Raw genomic sequence first — 21715 nt, forward strand, 5'->3', positions numbered from 1 at the left:
TCTGGATTTTTGTTGACTCACGGTAATAAATCAAAGAAAACCTCGACATTTACCGGGAAGCAGTGCAGGCTCGACTCTGGCGGGTACACGATGAAATGCCGCAAAGTGAACCCAAACCCCAGGGATGTGCGGCGTAAGCGCACGGTTTTGGGCCTCGGCCAAGCGAACGGCTCCTCTTCTGTGGAGTACTGCACTGCAGGACAATCAGCCAAACTTTGCCTCTCTGCAGAGTCCTTCTGCACAGAAAAGAAAGACGTAGGAATTATTGAGCATAAAGTCTTTCTGATCCATTAAGACAGCTTTCTTCTGTAAATAAGAGCTCTTAGAAAGATTCAAAGCTGACAACAAAACTACCATAAATAAATAAGTTTCAGGACGAACATGACATTTCTTGTTCATTTGCTGCATGCTAAAGCTGCTAGCAACACTTTTTTTATGAAATCAAACAAACCCCTTCTGTTGAAATACTTTTACACCAATAGGACATGTCATTGTCAGGTTTTCTATTTGCTTTGCTGATGTTGTAGTTGTTATTTAATCAAGATAGAAACTATCTTCTAAAAAAAAAAAAGCTACAGCATGCTGCTGTATGCTGAACCATATTAGCCATAAGGCAACTTCTTAGAATTCTTTTTAGTAAATCCAATTATATTTATCTTGTTCCCCCACCGCCCTCTTAATCGGTATATTTTTTGTTTTTACTTTAATTGCTCCATCAAATGTTCATACTTAATTATGAATGACCACAAGAAAAAGGTTAAAGGAGTATAGAAGAGCCCTGCGACAGACTGGCGACCTGTCCAGGGTGTACCCCGCCTCTCGCCCGGAACGTTAGCTGGAGATAGGCACCAGCACCCCTCCCGACCCCACTGAGGGACAAGGGTGTTCAGAAAATGGATGGATGGATGGATGGATGGAGTATAGAAGATTGTAAAACATTCAAGAAAATAATTAAAACACATGAAAATGAAACAGAATGATGTCCCCTCCTTCGTCTTTGTTAATGCCAACTGATCAGGTCAGTTTTTGTAACGAAAACCAAACACCCAGAGCAGAAAATGCTTTTTTTTTAATGTTATTTGTGGATCTCTGAAAATGAAATTCAAACTTTAAACATACAGTTGTGTTTTTATGGTCAGTGTGTAATTGTTAGTGCAGCAAATTTTAGAGTAGGATTCATTTTTAAGCGGGATATATTGTAAGTTTGGAATAACAACAAGAGCAAAGTTTACAGCTGGAACAGAGCATGTCAGCCCTCACATTTTAAGGACACACACTCCTGTGTTTACAGCCTATTTATGGCCTCACACCTTTGTTGTTTCACACGTGTAGCAGCAGCAACAAATTTACTTAAGTTTCCCTGCAACAGTACATGTTCAGGGATATCTTAGATGTTAAAACAAAAACAAGCAGACTCCCTCCACAACCCCCCAACCAGTTTCAACCATTTCTCCCAACCCCCAGAGGGACAGACCTTTCCCCACAATGTGAGGAATTTGATGAGCTTGCATTAATTGTATCTCTGTCTGTGGCTGAGATATTTGAGTAAAATGTCAAACCCAAAAATGTGCAACATGCTGCAATAACCGAGTAGATCACAAAGCAAAGATTTTACTAGAGGTTTACCTGCTTATGAACATGTAAAATCTGCACAAACATGTTTCAAGCAAATAAGTTTAAATATGCTTCCCACCTGTTCCAGCTCTAACAGGAAGCAGAGAATAAGTCAAGCACAAAGAAAAGGAACAGTTTGCGTGCAGAAACTTAATAAAAAGAGAACATTACTTCTCACACTTGCTGAATTAATGCAAATACAGTTTGTGCCTGGAGGTGTGTGCCGTGTCAAAGCAGGTTTTAATAAGCTCGTTGCAACCTAACTCGGATCTTGCAGCATTTCTGCTTTTCAGCAGCAAAGTTATGAAAGGAACAAACACTTTAAGCCAAAGCACACCAGAAGTGATAAGTTTAGCTATAAAGTATATATGAAGGAGCTCAAACGTGCATGCCTCTGAATAAGAACCGACTGTACGGCTAAGTGGGATGGGAAAAAAGACCTGCAGGTGCAGCTGCCATCCGCGTGTTTTGATGAAACTCGCAAAACAGGTTTTACCGTGTATAAACAAGCTTTGTCTATTCAGCAACTCTGGCACTTTCAGATTTAAGCTTAAATGCCAGTGTTGGATCCCCGAGTGTCTTTAAGGAAGTAGACAAACACTGAAATTCATCCTTTAAGTAGTACTTGTGGTGAGGGCTATAAATCAGCAGGACGTCAGAAATGCCTGCACCGATGCCCGACGCGTCTCCAGGGTGGGCCGGACCCACAATACTGGATCTGATTTGGAAGGCAGTGCAGAGGGTAATTTCCACTCCTCTGATCTTTAGGTGCGGACAGACAGGGGCAGTGGGCCTCCTCACAGACACATGCCTTGCGGTGTTAGCATTGCCACTTGCAAAGTTAATGCTGTGACATTCCAGGTCAATAAATTCCAGACCTGCATTTCTCCCGTGGTTCCCTCTTGTGTTTAACCGAAATAAAGTACAACGGCTATGGTTAGAGAACAGACCGGACCTCTGGGAAAACCTGAAAGAGCAGGCTGAGGCGGCGCGGCAAGAGGTCAAAGGAAAAATTGACAAAAAGGAAAAAAGCCGACTTGCTACAGAAAGGAGTAAAAGGAAGTCAAACATCAAAAGGACACACCTCTCCTTTCCTGTCCACAAGTGAATGCCTCTCAGTCATTCATGAATCACTAGAATGCCAGAATGATATTTGTGCTGGGTGAGGCAGCTGGGAGAACATTTGTCTCTCAGCTGGATGTCTCCTGAAAATGAAAAGTGATCTGCTCTATGTCAGGGTCACCAGGATACCACTTCACAGTAAACACACCTTCTAGTGAAACCATTCTTTATACTTCCAGTAAAAAAAAAAAAAAAAAAAAAAAACTCCAGATGAAACTCTCAATTTTAGGTAATTCTCCAAAAACATATTTTCATGTTTGAATTAGAGTGCAACAATTACAGACCTCCAGTTATTGTAAAGCTGTGACTTTCAATTTCTCTTTGGGAATTACAACAAGTGTTTAAAATACCACTTTCTAGCTTCTCACGTTAGTAGAGGCAACAACACTGAGAAGTGTATAACAGAGGAATCACTGGACAGAAAAAAGACAAAATGGTGACAGGAGTTACACATTTAAACTTCCTTTAGTCTCCTACAACGATGTTTAGCAGGATTAGTCTGGTTAGCAGTGGTAACTTAATCATGAAAACTTATAGCATGCGCTTTCGTCTCTGCATGACATTTTTTAAGTGCATGAATGATGGTGAGGTTAAAACAACCTGGTAGGCTGGTCAAACAGATTTTTTAAAACATTACACGTCCCCTTAGTTAAAATTGAGGATATTAGAGCTCCAGTTTTAAATACATATTGTAAAATCTCAAGGACTACATGTTAATAAACTGGGCTGTTTTCATAGCTTGCCTGAACAATAATGAAGGAGTAATAGCAGTTTGCGTTACTGTACTTTATGCTCACATTTAAAAGAACTTTACAGAAGTTAACAATCTTTGTCAAATGCTTAATGTTCCAAGCTAATTCCTCACCACATGCGGCCATTTAAAGTAAGACTGTAAAGGCTGAGATTGAGGGAAACCAACCACATCAAAGCCACTTCTAAGAATCGGATGATTTACTGAACATACACAGCTGTTTATACGCCACACGTTTTAGTGCCCAAATACAAGGCACACTGACAAAAACACAATTTCCGTTTTCCACTTAATTTAATCCTTTTGCACGTAAAAGCTCTGTTGATGTTATTCAATGTCACATTATCACATCACATGACATCAGACCTGAAAATGCCACAACCTCAAAATGTGAGAAAACTTGGTTCTCTGTTGGCTGCTAAATTCTACACCACATCCCAGTTAAACCGAGCACCATGCTGTGAAAAGCCAGGGATAATGATACAGAGGACAAAGTCCTTGACGTATCAGCTTTGGAGCTCCAGACAAGGTCAGAAGCATCGTTATTCATGCTACATGTGTCATATACTTAAGTATTAAGTAGACTAAGTCCTGCAGTCTACTAAATTTCTAAAATTTCTGACGTAAAGTACGGCAGGAATTTTACGTAATTTACTAAATTGCCACACATTTTCAACGTTTGAAATCTGTGCAAATCATTTTTTCAGTGATCTAACCTTTAAGATTCATTGCTCACTACAGTGTGATTCAAACTTGGCACTTAGTTTCACCCAGTTTTCGTTTGACCCTAACATGCCATAAAAAAGGAGGTGTTTTGACCTTACAAAAATATCATTCTGAACACAGGATAAAATAAGAAGGTGTTGCATTTCTCTCTGTGTATATTTTTATGTTTTTTCTGTCATATTATAAAAATAGAAAAAGTGGTCAAATCATCCGATAGCGATCTATTTGGAACCTGCCATAAAAATGACAAATAAAACTACATGTCTGTGTTTGTCCTTTTATCTTAACAAAGATCGGCAAACTCAAATATTCATTCCAAAGACATCCATGTGCTTATTTTTCCAGGTGTTATTTAGGGACTTAAATTTGCACCTTTCTATATGAGCAGAAGTATTTTCATACAGTATTATTACCTTCAGTTTTACATCTGATTTTTGTCACAGTTTCGCTCTTTACAAGCAGTGGTGGAGCGCTCCACGTAGTCCTGGACAGTTTGTTTTAAAGACCACTACATTACAAAACAATGTAATAAATGGTAGTTTGTTTTAAGTAATTTAAGAAAAAAAGAAATCACTATGTTGGAGATGTTTTGAATAAACGAAAACCAAACACAGATGATAAACGTTTTTCTAATATGGTAGGTAGAGGCAACATTTAATTAAAATATCCAAAAACAGTCAAAATCTGTTCAGACTCATAAAGGTTAAAACTATTCAGCAAACGTAAGCAGTAGTGTGACAGGGCAGTAAAAAGCACAGAAACTGAGCTAATCACACCAACTTCTGTCAAATGACCTGAGCAGCACGCCGAGCTCGCCTTATCTTTTCAAGGCCACCAGCTCCCGCATCTCTCAGTAACATTTACAGACGGATTTGATTCATATCAACATGAAAGTGTCATCTGTTTGTTCCAGAACACAGTTTTTGGTTTCATATCAGCCTCTCTGTCCATGTCTACTATAAACTACCTATGGCTGAAACAAGAAATTTTGCACAGAATTACCATGAACGGTCGATCAACCATTCCCATGGTAGAAGTTGCAACCTAAGTTGTGTCGCACATGAAAAGGCAACAAGGTGCTGGTGAGGGTAGATAAAGCTGAAGACATGTTAGTTCTTGTTGTTGGAACACCAGATGGGAAATTATACGTTTCATCTTTGGGCTACTTGTTCTAGCAGAGTTGGAAAATATCACACATTTACTACAAAATCTGGATATTCTTCCATTTTTTTTTATTTGTCATGCAGGCTGGACACAGTGACGACTAAACACAAGTTCTCACTGTAGACTACACAATAGACAAATGCCAACAAAGGTGGAACTCTGGCTTTCCATGTATTTTATAATACTGATAAGTGATTAGATTAAAATTAGAATATTATATTAGACACACGGGTACTAAAAAAAATGTTAAACTAACATCAGCCTACATTGGTTTTTGCAAACGTAATAAATTACAAAGTGTAATTCTAAATTGGAACTCATCCTATTCTATAGCATCACAACATTTACAAAAATATTGTAAATGACCAACTTATATCTTGACCTGAAACATTGGTTGGTTAAAAAAAAAATAAAAAAAAGTCACTGCAACCAACCAAACTGAATGTGACTGTTAATTAGTGACTTGCTGTGTCAGCTCTTTCTGCTCAGTTTGTCACTAATGACTCACTATTCAAGATTTCATGAGTTATCTATACCAGAAGGGAAAAACATCACAGGCAAGTGATGAAAGAGTTGGCACAACAAGGAAAAACTGAATCACGCAGGCCATCTCTTTTGTTTTCTCCAGAGACACTGCAGACACAACCTTAACACAACAGGAAGTAACAGACTTCTTCTATCCAATTGAGGGTAAATTTGCCCTTCCGATTGCCATCAGTTAGCCATGCGATGCCTGCAGAGAGGCTTCTGTAAAAGACAGCCATCCTAAATGAGACAAACAATGAGATTTAATGAAGCTAAGATTGTTGGGATGAGATTGAGGGCAGGGGGAGGTCAATATCCCTCCTGCAGTACTAAATATGGATTTGGACTTCCTAATCTACAAGAATCAATTTAAGTCGCTGCGCGTTTCTATTGTTCTACTGGAAAAGGAAAAGTAGGTATAACTCAATATAAAAAAGCCAATTATGAACAAATAAAAGTTCCAGTTGAATCCTAAAAGTCAGCTTGATATAGTAAATATAATAAAGCAGCATAAAAAAACAGAGCTATCCAAACAGTAGCAGTTTTATCAGCACCTAATCTGAAGATCTGTGTGCTTTGTTTAAATACCAAGCACTATTCAGCTGATAAGCCAGACAGACACTTTAGTGTCAGTTGTTTTTTGTTTTGGTTTTTTTCCCAGGGAAAAAGAAAAGAGGAATACAAGACAAATCCCTCAACAAATCCTTCTGATACAAATCAAAGATAATATTTTTCAAATCTCATTCAAAATTAAATGAGAGCATGAAAACTCTCAACTTTAGAAAGTCAACCAAACTGAGCTGCTGTGGAAAAGCAGTCAGATATTTTTTTTTTTTTTTCTGTGAGCCAACATAACGAAGTTGTGATTTTTTTTTAGGACCTTCATTATGTTAACAAAGTTAGCTCCTGAGAACTGCCAAACTGAGCTTTGCTTTGTTGGAGACATCACGTCCCTTCCTCCCTGTTTACAGCTCAAGCAAAAACATGCTTTCTACAGGAAAAAAAAAAAAGGCATGTCAGAACCTATTCTGACTGATTTCTATCACATTTCATTTCCAAGGCATATTTGTAAACTTGTCTACTCCTTGGAAAATTCTTGAGTTAATATTTCATCCACAATTTTAATTTTCAAAACCCCCCCTGAAGCTCCAGGGGATTTTCCAGATTAAAATTAGCATGAGCTGGTTAAGGCGGTAGTTTGATTAGAGAGACGACTAAAAGGAGGATTTCCTCAGACTGAACTAAGGGTTTGTCTTTCACGCTATTACAGAGCTAACCTCAGCATTCTGAAAGATGCTTATTTATGCCTAGTCCATTTGTGTGATGGGGTCTTCTGTTATGAAACGTAACATTTTCAGCTCACTGACAGCAGTATTCTGTCTGTAACTGGGTACAAGAACCAAGTCTCTCAAAAATCTGTGACTTACTTACCAGACCAGCGACCAGGATATTCACCACAATATGAAAATCTAAAGCAGGTGACACTTTTAGGGGAGCAGATGGTGTCCCTGTCTGGTATTACAGGGGCTACGTCTTAAAAATCTGAGGCTTAAACAAGCAGCTGCACTGTTGTTTTGTCCGCCTAACTCCATAAATCATAAGCTTAAATACATTTTTAATCTAATTATAGTACTTCTTTTCAATGTGTTAATCTACGCTGCAGACTAATTTAGTTACAAACTTGTGGTCATGTCTAGTTTTTTGTAGGAGAGCTTTGTAGGGCTACATGATATTGGAAAATCCTGTAAATACTGCGATGATGATGGCAGTTACGATTTACGTCTATTATCTTCTTTCCCCTCTTTCTCATCTGTGCTTCCTACGCTCTGTGACCTTTAGTATTTTGGGTAATCTTATTTGTGTCCGGCGTAAATATCTGCTGCTGTGAAACTCTGTCCAACTGGTTAAATATTATGCTAGCAACAATTACCGCACTCCAATCTGTCATTTAAGAAATTAATATTGCACACAAATATATTGTAATGATATATTTTTAAGTAATTGCGCTGCATCAGTGCTTCAAGGGGTAGCTTTAATTTTGGGTGTTAAGCCTCAAAATGTCTTTTTTATTATTCTAACTTTTTAGTTTTCCAATAAGGTCTTTAGTCCCAAAATTGTTATGTTTTTTCCCCCCTCTCTGTCCCAATGTAACACCACACAATAATGAGACTAGAATAAATAATCAGTATTGAGATAAACAGCAAAAACATCTTACAGAATCAAAAATAGTTCGAAGCAGAACTTGCATCCACAAAAATCTAACTATCAATGCTAATGTTAGCACCAATATGTTATACGTTTCTAATGGTAACTGCGCTCACCTCACAAAACGAAGACCTTGCTTGATGCCGCTCATCTTCTTCAGTGGGAGCCCAACGTGATGCCATCATTCAACTTCAATGGAAATCTTGCTGTCCGTAAACGCCCACATTGAAAAGCTCCCGCAAAATCCAAGAAAAGATGTTTGGATTTATACCTCCATGGCGGCTAGCTCTCCTAGTCCATCTGTTATAGAAACATATTACAAGGTTTAAGTATGGTGTTTAATTTATTAAACTTAAAATCCACTGTGCAGTTCTGACAAGCCTCACTATCTGAGACCCGGAATGGACTGGGTGTATTCATAAAGCAGAACATCTCTGTTTGAGATCTAGTTGCTAGTTTAACTTTTAGAAAAAAGAAAAAAAAACATTAAGTCTGTGCCATTGTATGAAGAAATAAGTAAACAATTTGACAAGAGACGCACCACCAATTGATTGAAAACTGGCAGAATGTTATTAGTTCAGCTTTAATTGTTGCTTAGAAAGTACAATGCTGGATTTTTCTTTAATACGTGAAATTTGGACCTTAAAAAAAAGGCAATTTGTATCGTCCAGAAAAATTCTGATCGGTTTCTCTATGAGTGTAAGAAAGTGAAAGAAAAAAACTGCTCCACTGGATAAAATCAGTAATAGTCAAAAACATGGTATATGGATTACATAATCAGATTACAAAATCTGTTCCCGTAATTACACCAGATCTTGGTTAAAAAGCCAGGAAACCGTCTAACAATAAACTAACACACCAACAGAACAATTTCATTTTATGTTTTTCTGCTTGTTTAAAAGTATCATTGTGACAACAGCAGGGAGGATTTACATGAATGTTTAGTCTGAACATTTTAAATATTTTTCATGTGCCAAAAATGTTTTTCTGGCTTTTTTTTTTTTTCAGAAGGTTGCAAATTAGTTAGTCCATTGTAACTAACCAATTTCATTATTTCATATAAATAAACAAAGATCCAGTAACCTATTCAAAAGTAATAGAAACCTATTCAAAAGTAAAAACCAATATTAATAATATTAGCAATCAATGAAAACAACGTCATTTTGACTGATTAAAATAAATAAATAAAACAACTCTACATTGGTATCGGCATTAAAACGTATTAAATACAATTTCTGGATTCATAGCAAGTGTTATTTACGTACATTACGTGAGCATCGGAAGCCTTTTCATAAAATATGCATTATGATACTGATCTCAGCTCTAAGTAATCTAACCCAACACAAACATACACATCATTGAATATGAACTAGGCAACATCTACAGCGATATACAACCCAAAAGCTAAATTTAAATGTTATTATGGGAGAACAAAACATGGATGATCTCAGGTCAGCCTAATGAATGGCCAGCAACAAGTGGACTAACAGACGAGAGGCAGGGCGGAAAAAAACTGTGGATGACTTTAAAACTACTTTACATAGTTAGTGTGCATAAGTTAATGTTGGTTGTTATTCTGTCTCCAATAACAAAACGACAGTTTTGTGTTTTGAGAAGTCTTATCGTTTTTGTCACTATGAAATCGATAGAGTACGAACACAGCGTGTCGAGCTGTTGTTCTCCAGCGCTCAACAAAAGACGCTTTGAATTTGTTACTACTCACAAATTACTGCCGAGAAAAGTTAGAAAGTACATATGGGACACTATACCACCATTTCGCGATTTAGTACACAGCTATATGAATTGAGAAAATAAACAAACAACACAGCTGCGGCAACAGGCTGCTAGCGGTTAGCATTTATGCTAACATGGTTGAGTTAACAAAGTTACCTGTGTAGTTGAGAAGCGTCATAACAGGAGCCAAACTGAGGCAGTGGTTGTCCTTAACAGCGAGCAAACAAACTAAACACATCGTGTGTGAGTTTGTATTTTTTTCAGAAACTGTCCAAAGAATCCATAAAATGTCAGTATTATCGACTTCCCGGTGATTAATCCAAACCCAATGAGTGGAGGCGCATGGTGTAGTTCTGTGGTTGGAGTTTTTTTTTTTTCTTTCCAGCTTTCCCGACTCCCTGGGAGTCCACCTTCAGTCAATAGGGCACTCTCCACCAATCACAGGCGGTGTTTCATTTGAGCGACCCAATCAGGTATGGGTTTACGGAATTTTGTGGTTTGTCTGCAAAACTTTGTTTTTAATCGTTCCCTCAAAACGTCGAGGACATTTGTCAACTATGACTGCCGATACACCCTGGCGTGTTGTTGAAAAGCTCTGTACTTACTGCACATATGCTTTGTAACCAAAAACCGCTGTAGTTTCTACACACAAGGTTAAATAAGAAATCACATGCTGTGGTTCAGTGTGAGGTCGAGTTGGGTATTTTGATGCGGAAAATGTCTTCACGCATACCGCAGTGTATTTAGATTGCATTTCTGATCAAAGAATAGCTATGATTAAAATTACATCTCAACCCAAGAGACAAATTGTGCGGATTTAAATCAGTACCCCGTCTCCCAGGGCTTGAACAAATGTTCCTTTTATGCCTCTCTAACATAAGGGGCCACCTGTTCTTGGAGCTGGCAGCTTTTGTTGCAGAGGGCAGTTCAGGGAGGAGACTTTCATTAGGCTGTACTGTCCAGTCGGTTGTGCTTTGTAGTGAATATATATTTTAAAATCTATTTTTAAATTATGGGTTACTGCGAATATTTATTTTAATTGCCTTCAAAGATTGGGATAGAACTTAATTTAATTGAGGAAAAAATAGGTACACAGTCTGTGGAATAGAATTTCAGTATTTTTCAGGCTTGTTTAATTCTAAAATTGAATTTGTGTTTGTATTGTATTTTGAGCTGTCCATCTTTAAAGCCCAACCACTATATAAATCACTGTAGTGAATTCTTGATTGACACCATAGTTTACTGTTCACTTTATAGTGGGAATTCTCAAAATATTCTCCTTAGCACTCTTGGTTGTTACTTCTTAATAGAGCTACATAACAGCTGGCATGTACAAAATGTCCTGTGAGTCAGAACAGTCATATTTGGACAACAGTTTGAGAACCTTGCATCTAGAGAATGTGGTAATATTCTTCTGTTGAAGGATTTAATCAAGACATTATTGTGTTTGAGCTCAGTTCTGTTGAAAGGTCAGTCAGTTACCTGCAATCCCCAAAAGACCCTATAAAAGCCAAGAAGAAAACCGTCTCGTCCTTCTGGCACTTCATGTTCCCAGCTCAGATAGTGAGAGTCGAATGTCAGGTGTAAACAATGAGCAAAGGGACCCGAAGCATCAAACCCGCTTTTGTTCCTTTTAATGGTTCATATTTGGGTCACCTTTGTTTTTTGTTTTTTTTTCCTTTAAGCCTCCCTAGACTATTAACTTGAAGTTTTATGTTCCCGCTCTGACCAAAGGAAAAAAAAATAATCCAGGCACAGACCAACTGACAAAGTTTTTGTCTAACCAAAGATGTGGGGTGCTCTGAAAAAGGCTGACTAAATGTTCTTCCTCTTGGGATTCATAGTTTTGTCAAAGGATAATGCCACCCAAATTAATTAGTGAGGAACTAGAAATGAACAAAACCAGGGGCCCATCTCACATTTCCCAAGGATATCCTTATGATTTCTTTCCCAGACTTTTTGGAAAATACTCTGTGAACTTACAAATCCTGAAGGAAAAGTTTATTTGTGACCAAGATCAACATATTTGGGTTATTTAGCAGATCCAAAGTACACATAGGCTCAAAACAATAAAATTAAAGTTTTTGAGTGGCTTAATCCAAGTGCAGACTTTAAGATGCAGTGGCTGTTCATACTCGCATACCCTCCACTGTGGCTTAACTCTGCGAAGAAGAGTGAGCCAAAATTCATATTGACAGCAAAGCAAAAGACTCACAAGCGCTTGATGGGCTGCAGTTGTTGCAGGCTCAAGGGGCAATTACTTTCTGACACAGGCTCAGGTTGGTATTGATAGCTTTTTTTTCTCAAGTCATCATTCAGAAACAGCATTTTATGTATCTTGTTAGATACTGATTTGATGATTTGACTCATACCATGACAAGAAATGACATCTGTCTTGCAATCACCCAGAATATTGTGTGGGTGTCTGGGTTTCCCAGTTTCCTCCATGCCCTGGTTTCTGATAAGTGAGGAACAATGAACATATGATCTTCTAGGACCTTAAGTTGCGAGAACTCATTGGAAAGTTTCTCATTTAGTAGCAGTAAAAAAGAAATATATATATAAAAAATACTTAATCCTAGATGCATGAATGACTGAACTCATTTACTTTTCCACTAGTGCATAAAAAACTATCAGTGTTAAAATCAATATGCTTTCATATCACTTTTTTCTGGTTACCATTAGTCATTTCATCCACAAAAGAATACTTTCACATTTGAAATATTTTTATTCCCCACACCCAATTTTTTTTATTTTACAATTTTTAAAACAGTGTGTTAAAAGAAACCAACTCAAACACTTAGGAATAGAAAAAGTTAGAGGTAGTTAGGACACTTAGTTTTGACAATACTACTGTACATTGTTGGCCCCTGAGCACAGACAGAAGAGTAGCCGAATAAAACTGTAAAACAAGTAAAGAAAAATGATTAAGTGTTCATATTGTATTAAAATATCTTATACTTTTCATTGTAAAGGTTTCCTTTGTTGTTTACATACATTACAGCATACAAATTCCTATTATCAAGGCCTTATTTAAATATAAGCAGCTTTTTATATATGTAAACAAATGTAGTGTGACTATTTCTTTATATTAAAAAAAATATAATCACAAATACTTGTGGTGTGTTGCCCTATTGAACTATAAACACATAAAATGAAATGTAACCTCAGCTACAGTTGGGGATTAGATGCAATCACAGCCACTTGTCAGAGAACTCCAGAAAAATGTGTGGGCTTGCTGTAAAAAGGACATCCGCATGACAGAGCCTTCTGTCGCCGTTTGTCTTCAAACCTTATATTTCTTCTTTCCACTTTCACTAATAATGCAAATGTGCTTTAAAAAAAAGAAAGAGGAAAAAGCACAGTCAAACTCCAGAATGTAAGCCAAAAAAAAAAACAAAACAAAAAAAAAACATTCAAAACAAAAGTATATTTAGTTGATTTGTGTGACAGTCAGTGCCACTGGACTATTATTCCAAGGCCTCCTGCTAAACAGAGTCTTTGTTGTCTGAAATGAAGACTTACATTGAGGTCCCTAAAATACTCATTGTAGTCCAAAGCATAGCCGACCACAAAACGATTGGGTATCTCAAAGCCAACATCTGAAAGAAGTGCATTGAAAAGACAAATGTAAACTGAAAATGTTTTCTAATCGTCTTAAAGCAGAGGCTTATCGCTACCGTAAAATGTTTTATCAGTTACTTACAGTCAGGGACAGAGGCTAAGCTGTGCTGAACTCTCTTCACCAACAACCTGGGGAAGCAAAAGCAGATACTATTCGACACCATCCGCGCCAGACTGCTTATTAAAATGTGATAAATGAAAAAAACAAAAACAAAAAAGAAGAAGTAGTTTGGTCTGTATGCATCTTGACTGAAAGGAAGGGATTTGGTGATTCACGAAACAAGCGACCACTCTTTACCCTGCAACTTTGATCATTTTGGGTTTGAAGGCTTTTACGTGCTCTAGAAGAGTCTCCATTGTCTTTCCGGTGCCAACAATGCCCTGTGAGCGGGAACACATAGAAAAACAACAAAATACACTTGGTTGGGAATAAATGCCGACGTGGAAATGCAGACAATGACGAGTTTCACATCACAGTGAAAGAGAGTCTTCTCAGTGTCTCCCGCCTGCGCTCTTATTACACAACAGTTAACAAGCATCAATTTCACTTTCCCAGAAATCATATGATATTTTATACAAACACTGATAGGCTTTATACATTCTTCTACTGGTGAATATGACGGCCACTTGACAGAGATTAAAGAAGAAGAATGTTTACAGCAAAAAAATAAATAAATAAAATAAAGTAAAATGCTTGACATACACAATCACATCCATGCGTCCAGCTTTACATAATCTATTTATATGTGGTTTGTTATGCATTTGGTCATAGCAAAAGTAAAAAAAAAAAAGAAAAAAAATCTGTTGCCACTGTAAAAAAAAAAAAAAAAAAATCTGTTGCCACTGTAAAGTTAAATGGTATCAAAACGGTTGTGCTTGTAACAAATTTTATGCAAAGATTTTGTTGATGAATTACTTATGTGGAATACCATAGTTTTTAAGACGCATCACTATGTGCAATCTCACAGTTTGCTTAAAGTGATTTTTAAACTTAGTGCATAGCTTTTAGTCTTTTCACAGTATGAAGAGACTAAAGGTTTTTTGGTATAAAGCTATGTGGTGTCTAGGTGCGCTGACGTGCAAATTCCTTTGCTACTGAACAGACCACGTTGTGGAAGTGTAGGAGGTTTGTTGGAACATTTTTTATGTAAAGAAAAAACAGCTACCGGTGCAGTGAAAATTTGGACTGGATAGCAGAAAGAGATGGAACCAAAAGCAAACCCGTCACCCACATATACCATATGGTAACATCATTCACTTAAGTATGAACACATGCAGTGAAACTTTTAAGGGTTCCAAAACTTAGTAAGTGCCAACACCAAAGAAACAAAATACTCCAAGTCCTTTGCAACTAACGACTCTGCAGATGTTTCCACTAGATAGTGCAATAAATGATAAAAGACAAATCATCCGGTCTCTGATCTTTGTAAGCAATCATTATAAATTTCTTTAACTATGCTGTTTTTTGTCCAGCACGCCGATTCCTAATACAGAGCTGAGATTTTCTGCTTGCATGACAAAGTTAGTGAACATTGTCTGAAAAGCAGGCCTCTTGTTACTCGAATATAGGTCAGGCAATTAAAGAAAGTTTTCCTCATGTTAAAACCCAGTTTTTCTGGTAGGCAAACTTTAAATGGCCCCTTGCGACCTGAAAAACAGTCAGTACAGTGTATATATAATGAGTCTATTTTGCAAAATGGAAACGGTTAAGTACAAGGCTGACTCACCTCAACAATCAGCACGTTCTTATGAGAGCATGGTGGGGAGAGGAGAGAGGAGACAGAGCAAACAATGACGCTTGATTAGAAGCAGATTACTAAACCACACACAGTTTGCTAAGACACAAAACATAAAAAAACCATGAATCACAAGAAAAAAACATGTTTGGTTCCTTAAAGGAACAGAAAGCACACTCAAATCTAAAAGGAAAGATTATTTTTTTTAGATGTCTTAATGCAGAAGTAGTGAAACATAAGCAGCAGCATCACACCCAATCACATGTTCTAATTCTGACCATAGATTAGTAATGCTTTTATTCATTTTCTTAAAATATGCATCTGTCCTCAAGATAAAGACTGAACCAGAAAAATATCTGCATCATCGAGATTGGAAATCTTTTCATCAGCCATACTAATCTGAATGCCAGTGTAATCGCTGAAATTCTGCAGATGCCTGTCTAATCGACAGAAAACTTGCCACAAATCACAATCTAGGCACAATCTAAGCTTTGCTTCATCTCATCTAGGCCAGGAAGCAAGTTACACATCTACAATTTACTATAGTTTGCTAATAAAATGTTCATCCAAGCATGTAATTGTGCTTTGTTTACGTCTCCTTATTCCTTATCCTTTGAATTTGTCCTACGGACTTATTTAAGGATAAGTTTGCAGGACAAAGAACCCATGAAAAATATAAACTAATGAGGTATGTGTAAAGTAGAAAGAGTCGGGGGGGAAAGTGAAACCACCTATTTAAACATTTCACAATTTCACAGTTAGCTCTCACTAGTAAAGCTATGCTTTCTTAAGTAACAAAGTTGCAGCTACATTTTATTTCCAGACACACTGGAGCTTGAGTACTTCGCACAAACACTTGAAATACTGCAAGAAAATCATAAAACAGCAAGTCAGACTTGCTATCCAATGTCCTTTTCAGTACAGTAGGTATTTACAGTAGACTGAATCTGGCTACAGGACAGACTCCTGTCCAGCTGAGGGAAAAGTCGAATGTGAATAATCAAATGAGGTGATGACGCATTAGATTGGCACTCTAAAAATAGGTTCACTAACTTATGAATGCGGTAAAAATTGCTGGTGATTCATATCCGTGCACACAGACATGCACACGTTCAGAGATTTGTAATGAAAACCTTTGCAGAGCAGCTAAAGACGCTGGTACTAATCTCTACATCTGATGAACAAAAGCAAAATGCAACTGCAAATTGAATTTAATGTATATTTTTAGATTTATTAAGATTGTGATGACAGTCCTAACAAATACGATGCTGCTGGAAGGAATCATGTACAAATATACTTACATATTTAAGAAGCAAAATTATGATTTTATTATTGGTGAATAATAAAAACATGAGGCTTAGAGACTTAGATTTACTTGAAGGGAAATTGATGGTTTGTGTCTGTTCAGGTACAGAATGTCTTAGGAACTGGATGCTTTATAAAGGAGAATGTTTCTAAAGCTTTTGAATAGAAAAGGTGCAACAACAGAAAACTCAAAAACTAAGATTTGCTGTTTTAAACTAACATTTTGTTGGTCTGCAACTTACTTTCTGTTATATAGAATAAAAACTACTGTGATTAGCACTTTCACACAATTACCAGATAAAATACAGAGTAATGAATGAAATAAAGATACTTACTTATAACAGAATTGCATGTCCATTTGGATATTATTTTTATACCCATTATTTTTTTCTCATTTTTGACACACTTCAAACACAAACATCAGCGTATTTTATAATGACTTTAAATTATTAAGCAGAAAGGAGAGACTAGGTGTGAAAGAGAAACACAAGACATGGTTTTCCAAACTTTATTCAAACCATCATTTGAAAATTGTATTATGCATTCATATTCACCCCAAACCCAAGCCCACCAATACTTTATCAGTTTTGTAGGTATGCAAAACTCTTTTGAGGTTTGAGGAGACTGAATTTTATTTTTTGCTAATTTGGTTCTGAAAAAAAAAAAAAAAAACTAAATTAAATCAGACTGGAAGGAAAGAGTCTGGAAATATAAAATGTCAAATCTTGCTGCAGGACGGCTTTGGGTCTGAACTTTGAATAGACCACTCTAACACATGATTAGTTGTTGAGTTCACCAATTCAATTGCAGCTCTGACTGTACGACCAGGGTTATTTCCTAGTGGCATTTAAGTCTTCACAACAGCCTGACATCTACTGCAGATTCAAGCAGGATTTATTCCAGTGTTGCACTGTAATTTATCAACAAACTTTGGCCAACTTCACTGTCTGCCACTGCTGAAGAAAAGTATCCTTACAGCATGATGCTGCCAGCACCATGTTTCACAGGATAAAGTAATCATAGTTATGAGCAGAATTAGTGTTCCACCACAAATATCTAGCATGTAGTCGTAAAAAAATTACATTTTGGTCTGGTCCGACTATTGCACCTCTACATGTTTGCGGGGTCCCCCACGTGAATGAAAACTAGAACTAAAACTTTTTATTGCCTTTCTTTAAACAATGACTTTGTTCTTGCCAGATTTCCATAAAGGCCAGATTTGTGGAGCGTGAAACTAACAGTTATCCTTTCAACAGATTCTCCAATTGAAGCTGTGAATCTCTGTAGCTTGCAGACAGGCTTTCTTTGTGCGATTTTTCAGTCTGATTTGGCAGGTTTACAGCTGTGTGAATGGGACGATGCATAAAGAGCTTGAGACTTTGCATAACCTAACCCTGTCCTGACTTCTACAGAGTTGTATCCCTGCCTGCTGTATTCTTAGATCCTCATGTTGTGGTTTGTTCGACCTCTGAGCCCTTCAAGGAACAGCTCGATTTCTACTTTGGAAAAAATACCCACAGCTATAGAAGTTGTTTGCTAATTAGTTGATTCCTCAAGCCTTTTGTTGCACTGAATTTTATTTGGGAGTTATCAAAGCAAAGAATGAATACTATGCCTCTCTTACTTTTATCGGTAAAAGTTTTTAAAAACAATACATATTGTTCTTCCACTTATTTATGTGCATCTTTGTGTTGGGATATCACAAAAATCTAAGTAAAATTCGTGGAAGTTTGTGGTTGTAACTATAGAAAATGTTTTTATTTTAATCTTATTGTATGACTATGTTTGCAACGTGTTTCCAAAATTGTCTATAAATGCATAGAAAGAGCACTAACTATTGCCCACAAAGAGATAAATACGTTTTAGACAGTTTAGGAAACGATCTTGCAACCTCTCAAAATAGTAGTCTTGTGACCAGCCACAGTGGTCAGCACAGTCCAAGAAGACACTTTAGGAGATAGCATAGAGATTATCAGAGCTTTGTAAACAGTCAGGATCCACTCCAGCTCAAAGGAGAACCAACTGTGATCACGTGATAACAAGACAAGCAGCTGTGCAGCGAGCCTGAAGCAACAGAGCTACAGTCATCCTGCTAATCTACATACTCACTACGTCCTCACATTTTCACCAACTCCACACTTTGGTCACACTGAGATAAAGTAGAATAAACCTTTAAACAACTGCATTAGAACAGCAGGTATCTGATTGGAGCTGTCTGACCCTGCCATCTTTGATCTGCTTTATGGAACCATCTTGTCAGGCTGAAGGAGGAGAAAAATTTAGAGGAAAGGCTGCCCTCTTGAGGTCACTGCACGGTGGCTCAATAAATGTCATCTCTAGACAACTTTGGGTTACTTTGCCTTCTAGCAATGCATGCATTTGGTTATAACATTTTTTCCCCCAGTGATGATCTCATTGAGAACCTTACCTTTCCAGCTAAAAAAGACAGGTCTTCCGCTCCCAGTATGTGAAGATCTTCTGTCGACTGGTCATTCTGCAGAAACAAATGTGTTTTAACATAGGGCTAAGCAGCATTTGAGACTAAACTGTATAACTTAAAAGCTGAATTGCATTATTTTTTGTCTTCAAATTGCACATTTATTGAGAATAAGAATAACCTCCAGGCATAAAACAAACCGATCGATAAAGGAACTCCGCAGTCATATCGGCTGTCTTGATTTTTTTTTCTCCCACGTTTGAACAAACACATCTGAGCTAAAGCTAGACAAAGATCCCACTGTCATAATGCTGACAGCGTAACACACTCATCTTCTGACTAAGTCATGAGACACAAACCCATCAAGGCTGATAATGTCAACCATTAAAGCAGCCTCAGCATCCTTAAACCGAAGCCACTTGAGGTCAGTCTGTCTCCAGCGGCTTTCCTTGACTACAGCAGAAAGAGGACAGGACGGGACGGGACAGGAGGGGGCTCACCAGGTAGCTCCTGAGTCGGATGAAGTGGACCCTCATGGGGATTGTGTGGTTGGAGTTCCGGCTGAGAGCCTTGATCCTTTCCACCAGGTCAGCACAGAACTGGTAGCCTCCTTTTAGCACGCACAGCACCACAATGTCATGGTCGCCGAGGTCGTCCATGATGTTCCTAGCAAGACGTTCTGTCCTGCAGAATGAAAAGAAAGAGAATGATTTAGAACTTCTCCGACTTTTTAAGGTCAAAATATCCCTGCCTCACTGTTAAAACTAAAACTATGGTATACTGATTATTCAAAATTACATCAAAACATCTATACGAGATGTGCTCTACCTACATATTTAGTGCATGTTAAAAATGTTACTATAGAATATGTTCTAGCATAGTTATATGTTTGACTATTAAAGTTACACCTTCTATTTTGAACAGTTTTTCATTTCAACTTTTCCATTTACACACGTTTGAAAAGACCCCAGCTTTGAGGTGGAGTACAGCACTGTTTTTGTTTTTTGTTTTTTTTTCCCAATATGCATTTTAGTTCATTTTGAACTAACTGAATTGCCATATTTCTGTTAATTTTCAATACAATCTGTGTGCACACCTCCAAATTGCACCTGAGCGCAGATTGCTGAGCTCTTCATGTGCTCAGACACATAAAGTGGATAAGGAATCTTACACATTCTCTGTGTGAAAGCTGTTCTGAAGAGATCAGCAAGTGTTTGATATAATTTTACATCACTAAAGAGTCCAGGAGAAGAAGACGGTACAAGGTCTGCATGTGTATAGCGCTTCATCAAGTCAGAGGACTCCAAAGTGCTTTACAATACATTCACACGCTGATGGCGACAGCCACAATTGCCGTGGGGCAGACTGACGCAGGTGAGGATGCTACACAATCTGAACCAACACCAGTGGGCAAGAACACAGTGACTGAGATGGAGCAGGGGTTCGAACAGGAAACAGTAAATCAAGACATCACAGCTAAATACTTTGGAAACAGAAAACCTTTATTGTTTTATTAATTCTACACTTACTAATTACAATAACAGTTTTTATGCATTAAACATTTGAAGGACTGTAATGGTACATTTGATCAGATACGTCATTAAATATTAAATATAACAGATATCCATCAGGCTGTATGCAGCGATTGAGGAAAATACAGAGGTAAAACAGACAACTTTCAGTTTTGATTTGCAACTGTTCCTCTAGTTTTTTCCCCATTTGTTTCTTTTTAAGTTTGCATTTAACAGAAGGCAGAAAAGCAAGAAAGTCGAGCTCACATAAAGTGTATGATATACCTCTGATTTCCCCCTAACGACTAGTTAATGATCACGTAAGACTTCTATGCAACCTCAGAGCAACCAAAACGGGAAGGGGAAACTTGCTTAGGCCACAGGAATCTACACAGTTTCAGTCGTGTACCTGTCCATGATCACGCCATGTGGAACGATGACACAGTCTAAATCTCCGGAGTAATGAGCGGGGTAGCTGAAGAGATCTAAACTGTAACCTGGCCAGTCATCGTTGATCTGAGAGGAGACAGTCAAACATAAACATCATTCTGTGGAGTACAGTGGAAATCACAACTTATTCACGCAGGCTTCCACGCTGCAAACTCTCTGCAGCAGCGACGCCCGCCTGCCGCTTTAGTTTAGACAAAACCAATCTACACGGAGCGCAAAGTTTTCTGATTGCGCATAAATTGAGCGCTTGTTCATTTCCTGTGAAGTTCTCTTATTAAATTACCACAATCCCCTCGCTTCTTCTATCGGCCCGAGCGTCTACTTCTGCCATGTTTTCCCGTCGAACACAAGAAGGGTCTTGTCTGAGAAAGGTGGTGGTGCAAGCCCACAGAGGGGTTTGGCACGGTGATGAGAGAGGAGGAGCATCAGAGTTAGGGAATGTGAAGCCTGTCGTGTATCGCCGCGGCCGCTAGAGGCGCTCTAACACAACGTTTTTATTGCAGCGACATCAGGATGCGCGTGCTTCTCTTGTTTTCCAAGTCAACTATTTGTTGACTGTCTCAGGTTTAGCGGGGATGACAGACGGGGTCTGCAAGGCAACTTAGTTTTCTGAGATACTATTAAACGCTTGCGGAAACAGTTGTGCAATTAAAAAACCAAGACTACCAAATGGGATTTAAAATGAAATCTCAAATATTGAATTGTTTTTAAGTGTAGATCAATGAAGAACAAAAACATTAAAGAAGGGTTACAGTGCTGTGTAAAGCAATTCATGTCTCTTGAGCTGTATCTGTCTGTTGTGTTTGAACCA

The 21715-nt window shown here is 37.8% G+C and overlaps 2 protein-coding genes across 2 annotated transcripts in view; both read right to left on the reverse strand.

The window, feature by feature from the left end:
* Positions 1–10186, reverse strand: part of LOC103143032 (rho GTPase-activating protein 21-like) — a 32958-nt gene extending 22772 nt beyond the window's left edge. Inside the window, exons 1-3 of the mRNA XM_007559412.2 lie at positions 9998–10186; positions 8224–8407; positions 54–236 (exon numbers count right to left, since the gene is read on the reverse strand). Of these exons, the coding sequence (XP_007559474.1) occupies positions 54–236; positions 8224–8292 (252 nt within the window). The 5' untranslated portion in view covers positions 8293–8407; positions 9998–10186. The remainder of the gene's footprint in view (positions 1–53; positions 237–8223; positions 8408–9997) is intronic.
* Positions 10187–12549: 2363 nt separating this feature from the next.
* prtfdc1b (phosphoribosyl transferase domain containing 1b) lies at positions 12550–21428 on the reverse strand. The gene is made up of 9 exons (XM_007559413.2): positions 21188–21428; positions 20864–20970; positions 19444–19627; positions 18935–19000; positions 15193–15210; positions 13764–13846; positions 13548–13594; positions 13367–13443; positions 12550–13175 (listed from the first exon to the last, which is right to left on the reverse strand). The coding sequence occupies exons 1-9, from the start codon at positions 21233–21235 to the stop codon at positions 13128–13130; spliced, it is 678 nt and encodes a 225-aa protein (XP_007559475.1). The 5' UTR covers positions 21236–21428; the 3' UTR covers positions 12550–13127.
* Between the last annotated feature and the right edge of the window lie 287 nt (positions 21429–21715).

The sequence above is a fragment of the Poecilia formosa genome, unplaced genomic scaffold (genome assembly GCF_000485575.1).
Source record: "Poecilia formosa unplaced genomic scaffold, Poecilia_formosa-5.1.2 Scaffold104, whole genome shotgun sequence".
Lineage (NCBI taxonomy): Eukaryota > Metazoa > Chordata > Actinopteri > Cyprinodontiformes > Poeciliidae > Poecilia > Poecilia formosa.

What these genes read in the sequence shown, in the direction of transcription:
- prtfdc1b (XM_007559413.2), bottom strand. Translation starts at nt 21,235, where the DNA reads ATGGCAGAAGTAGACGCTCGGGCCGATAGAAGAAGCGAGGGGATTGTG. An exon ending in CATGGCGTGATCATGGACAG is followed by an intron (nt 19,628 to 20,863) that starts GTACACGACTGA and finishes TTCATTCTGCAG; the next exon opens with GACAGAACGTCTTGCTAGGA. An exon ending in AAAATGATCAAAGTTGCAGG is followed by an intron (nt 13,595 to 13,763) that starts GTAAAGAGTGGT and finishes TTGCTTCCCCAG; the next exon opens with GTTGTTGGTGAAGAGAGTTC.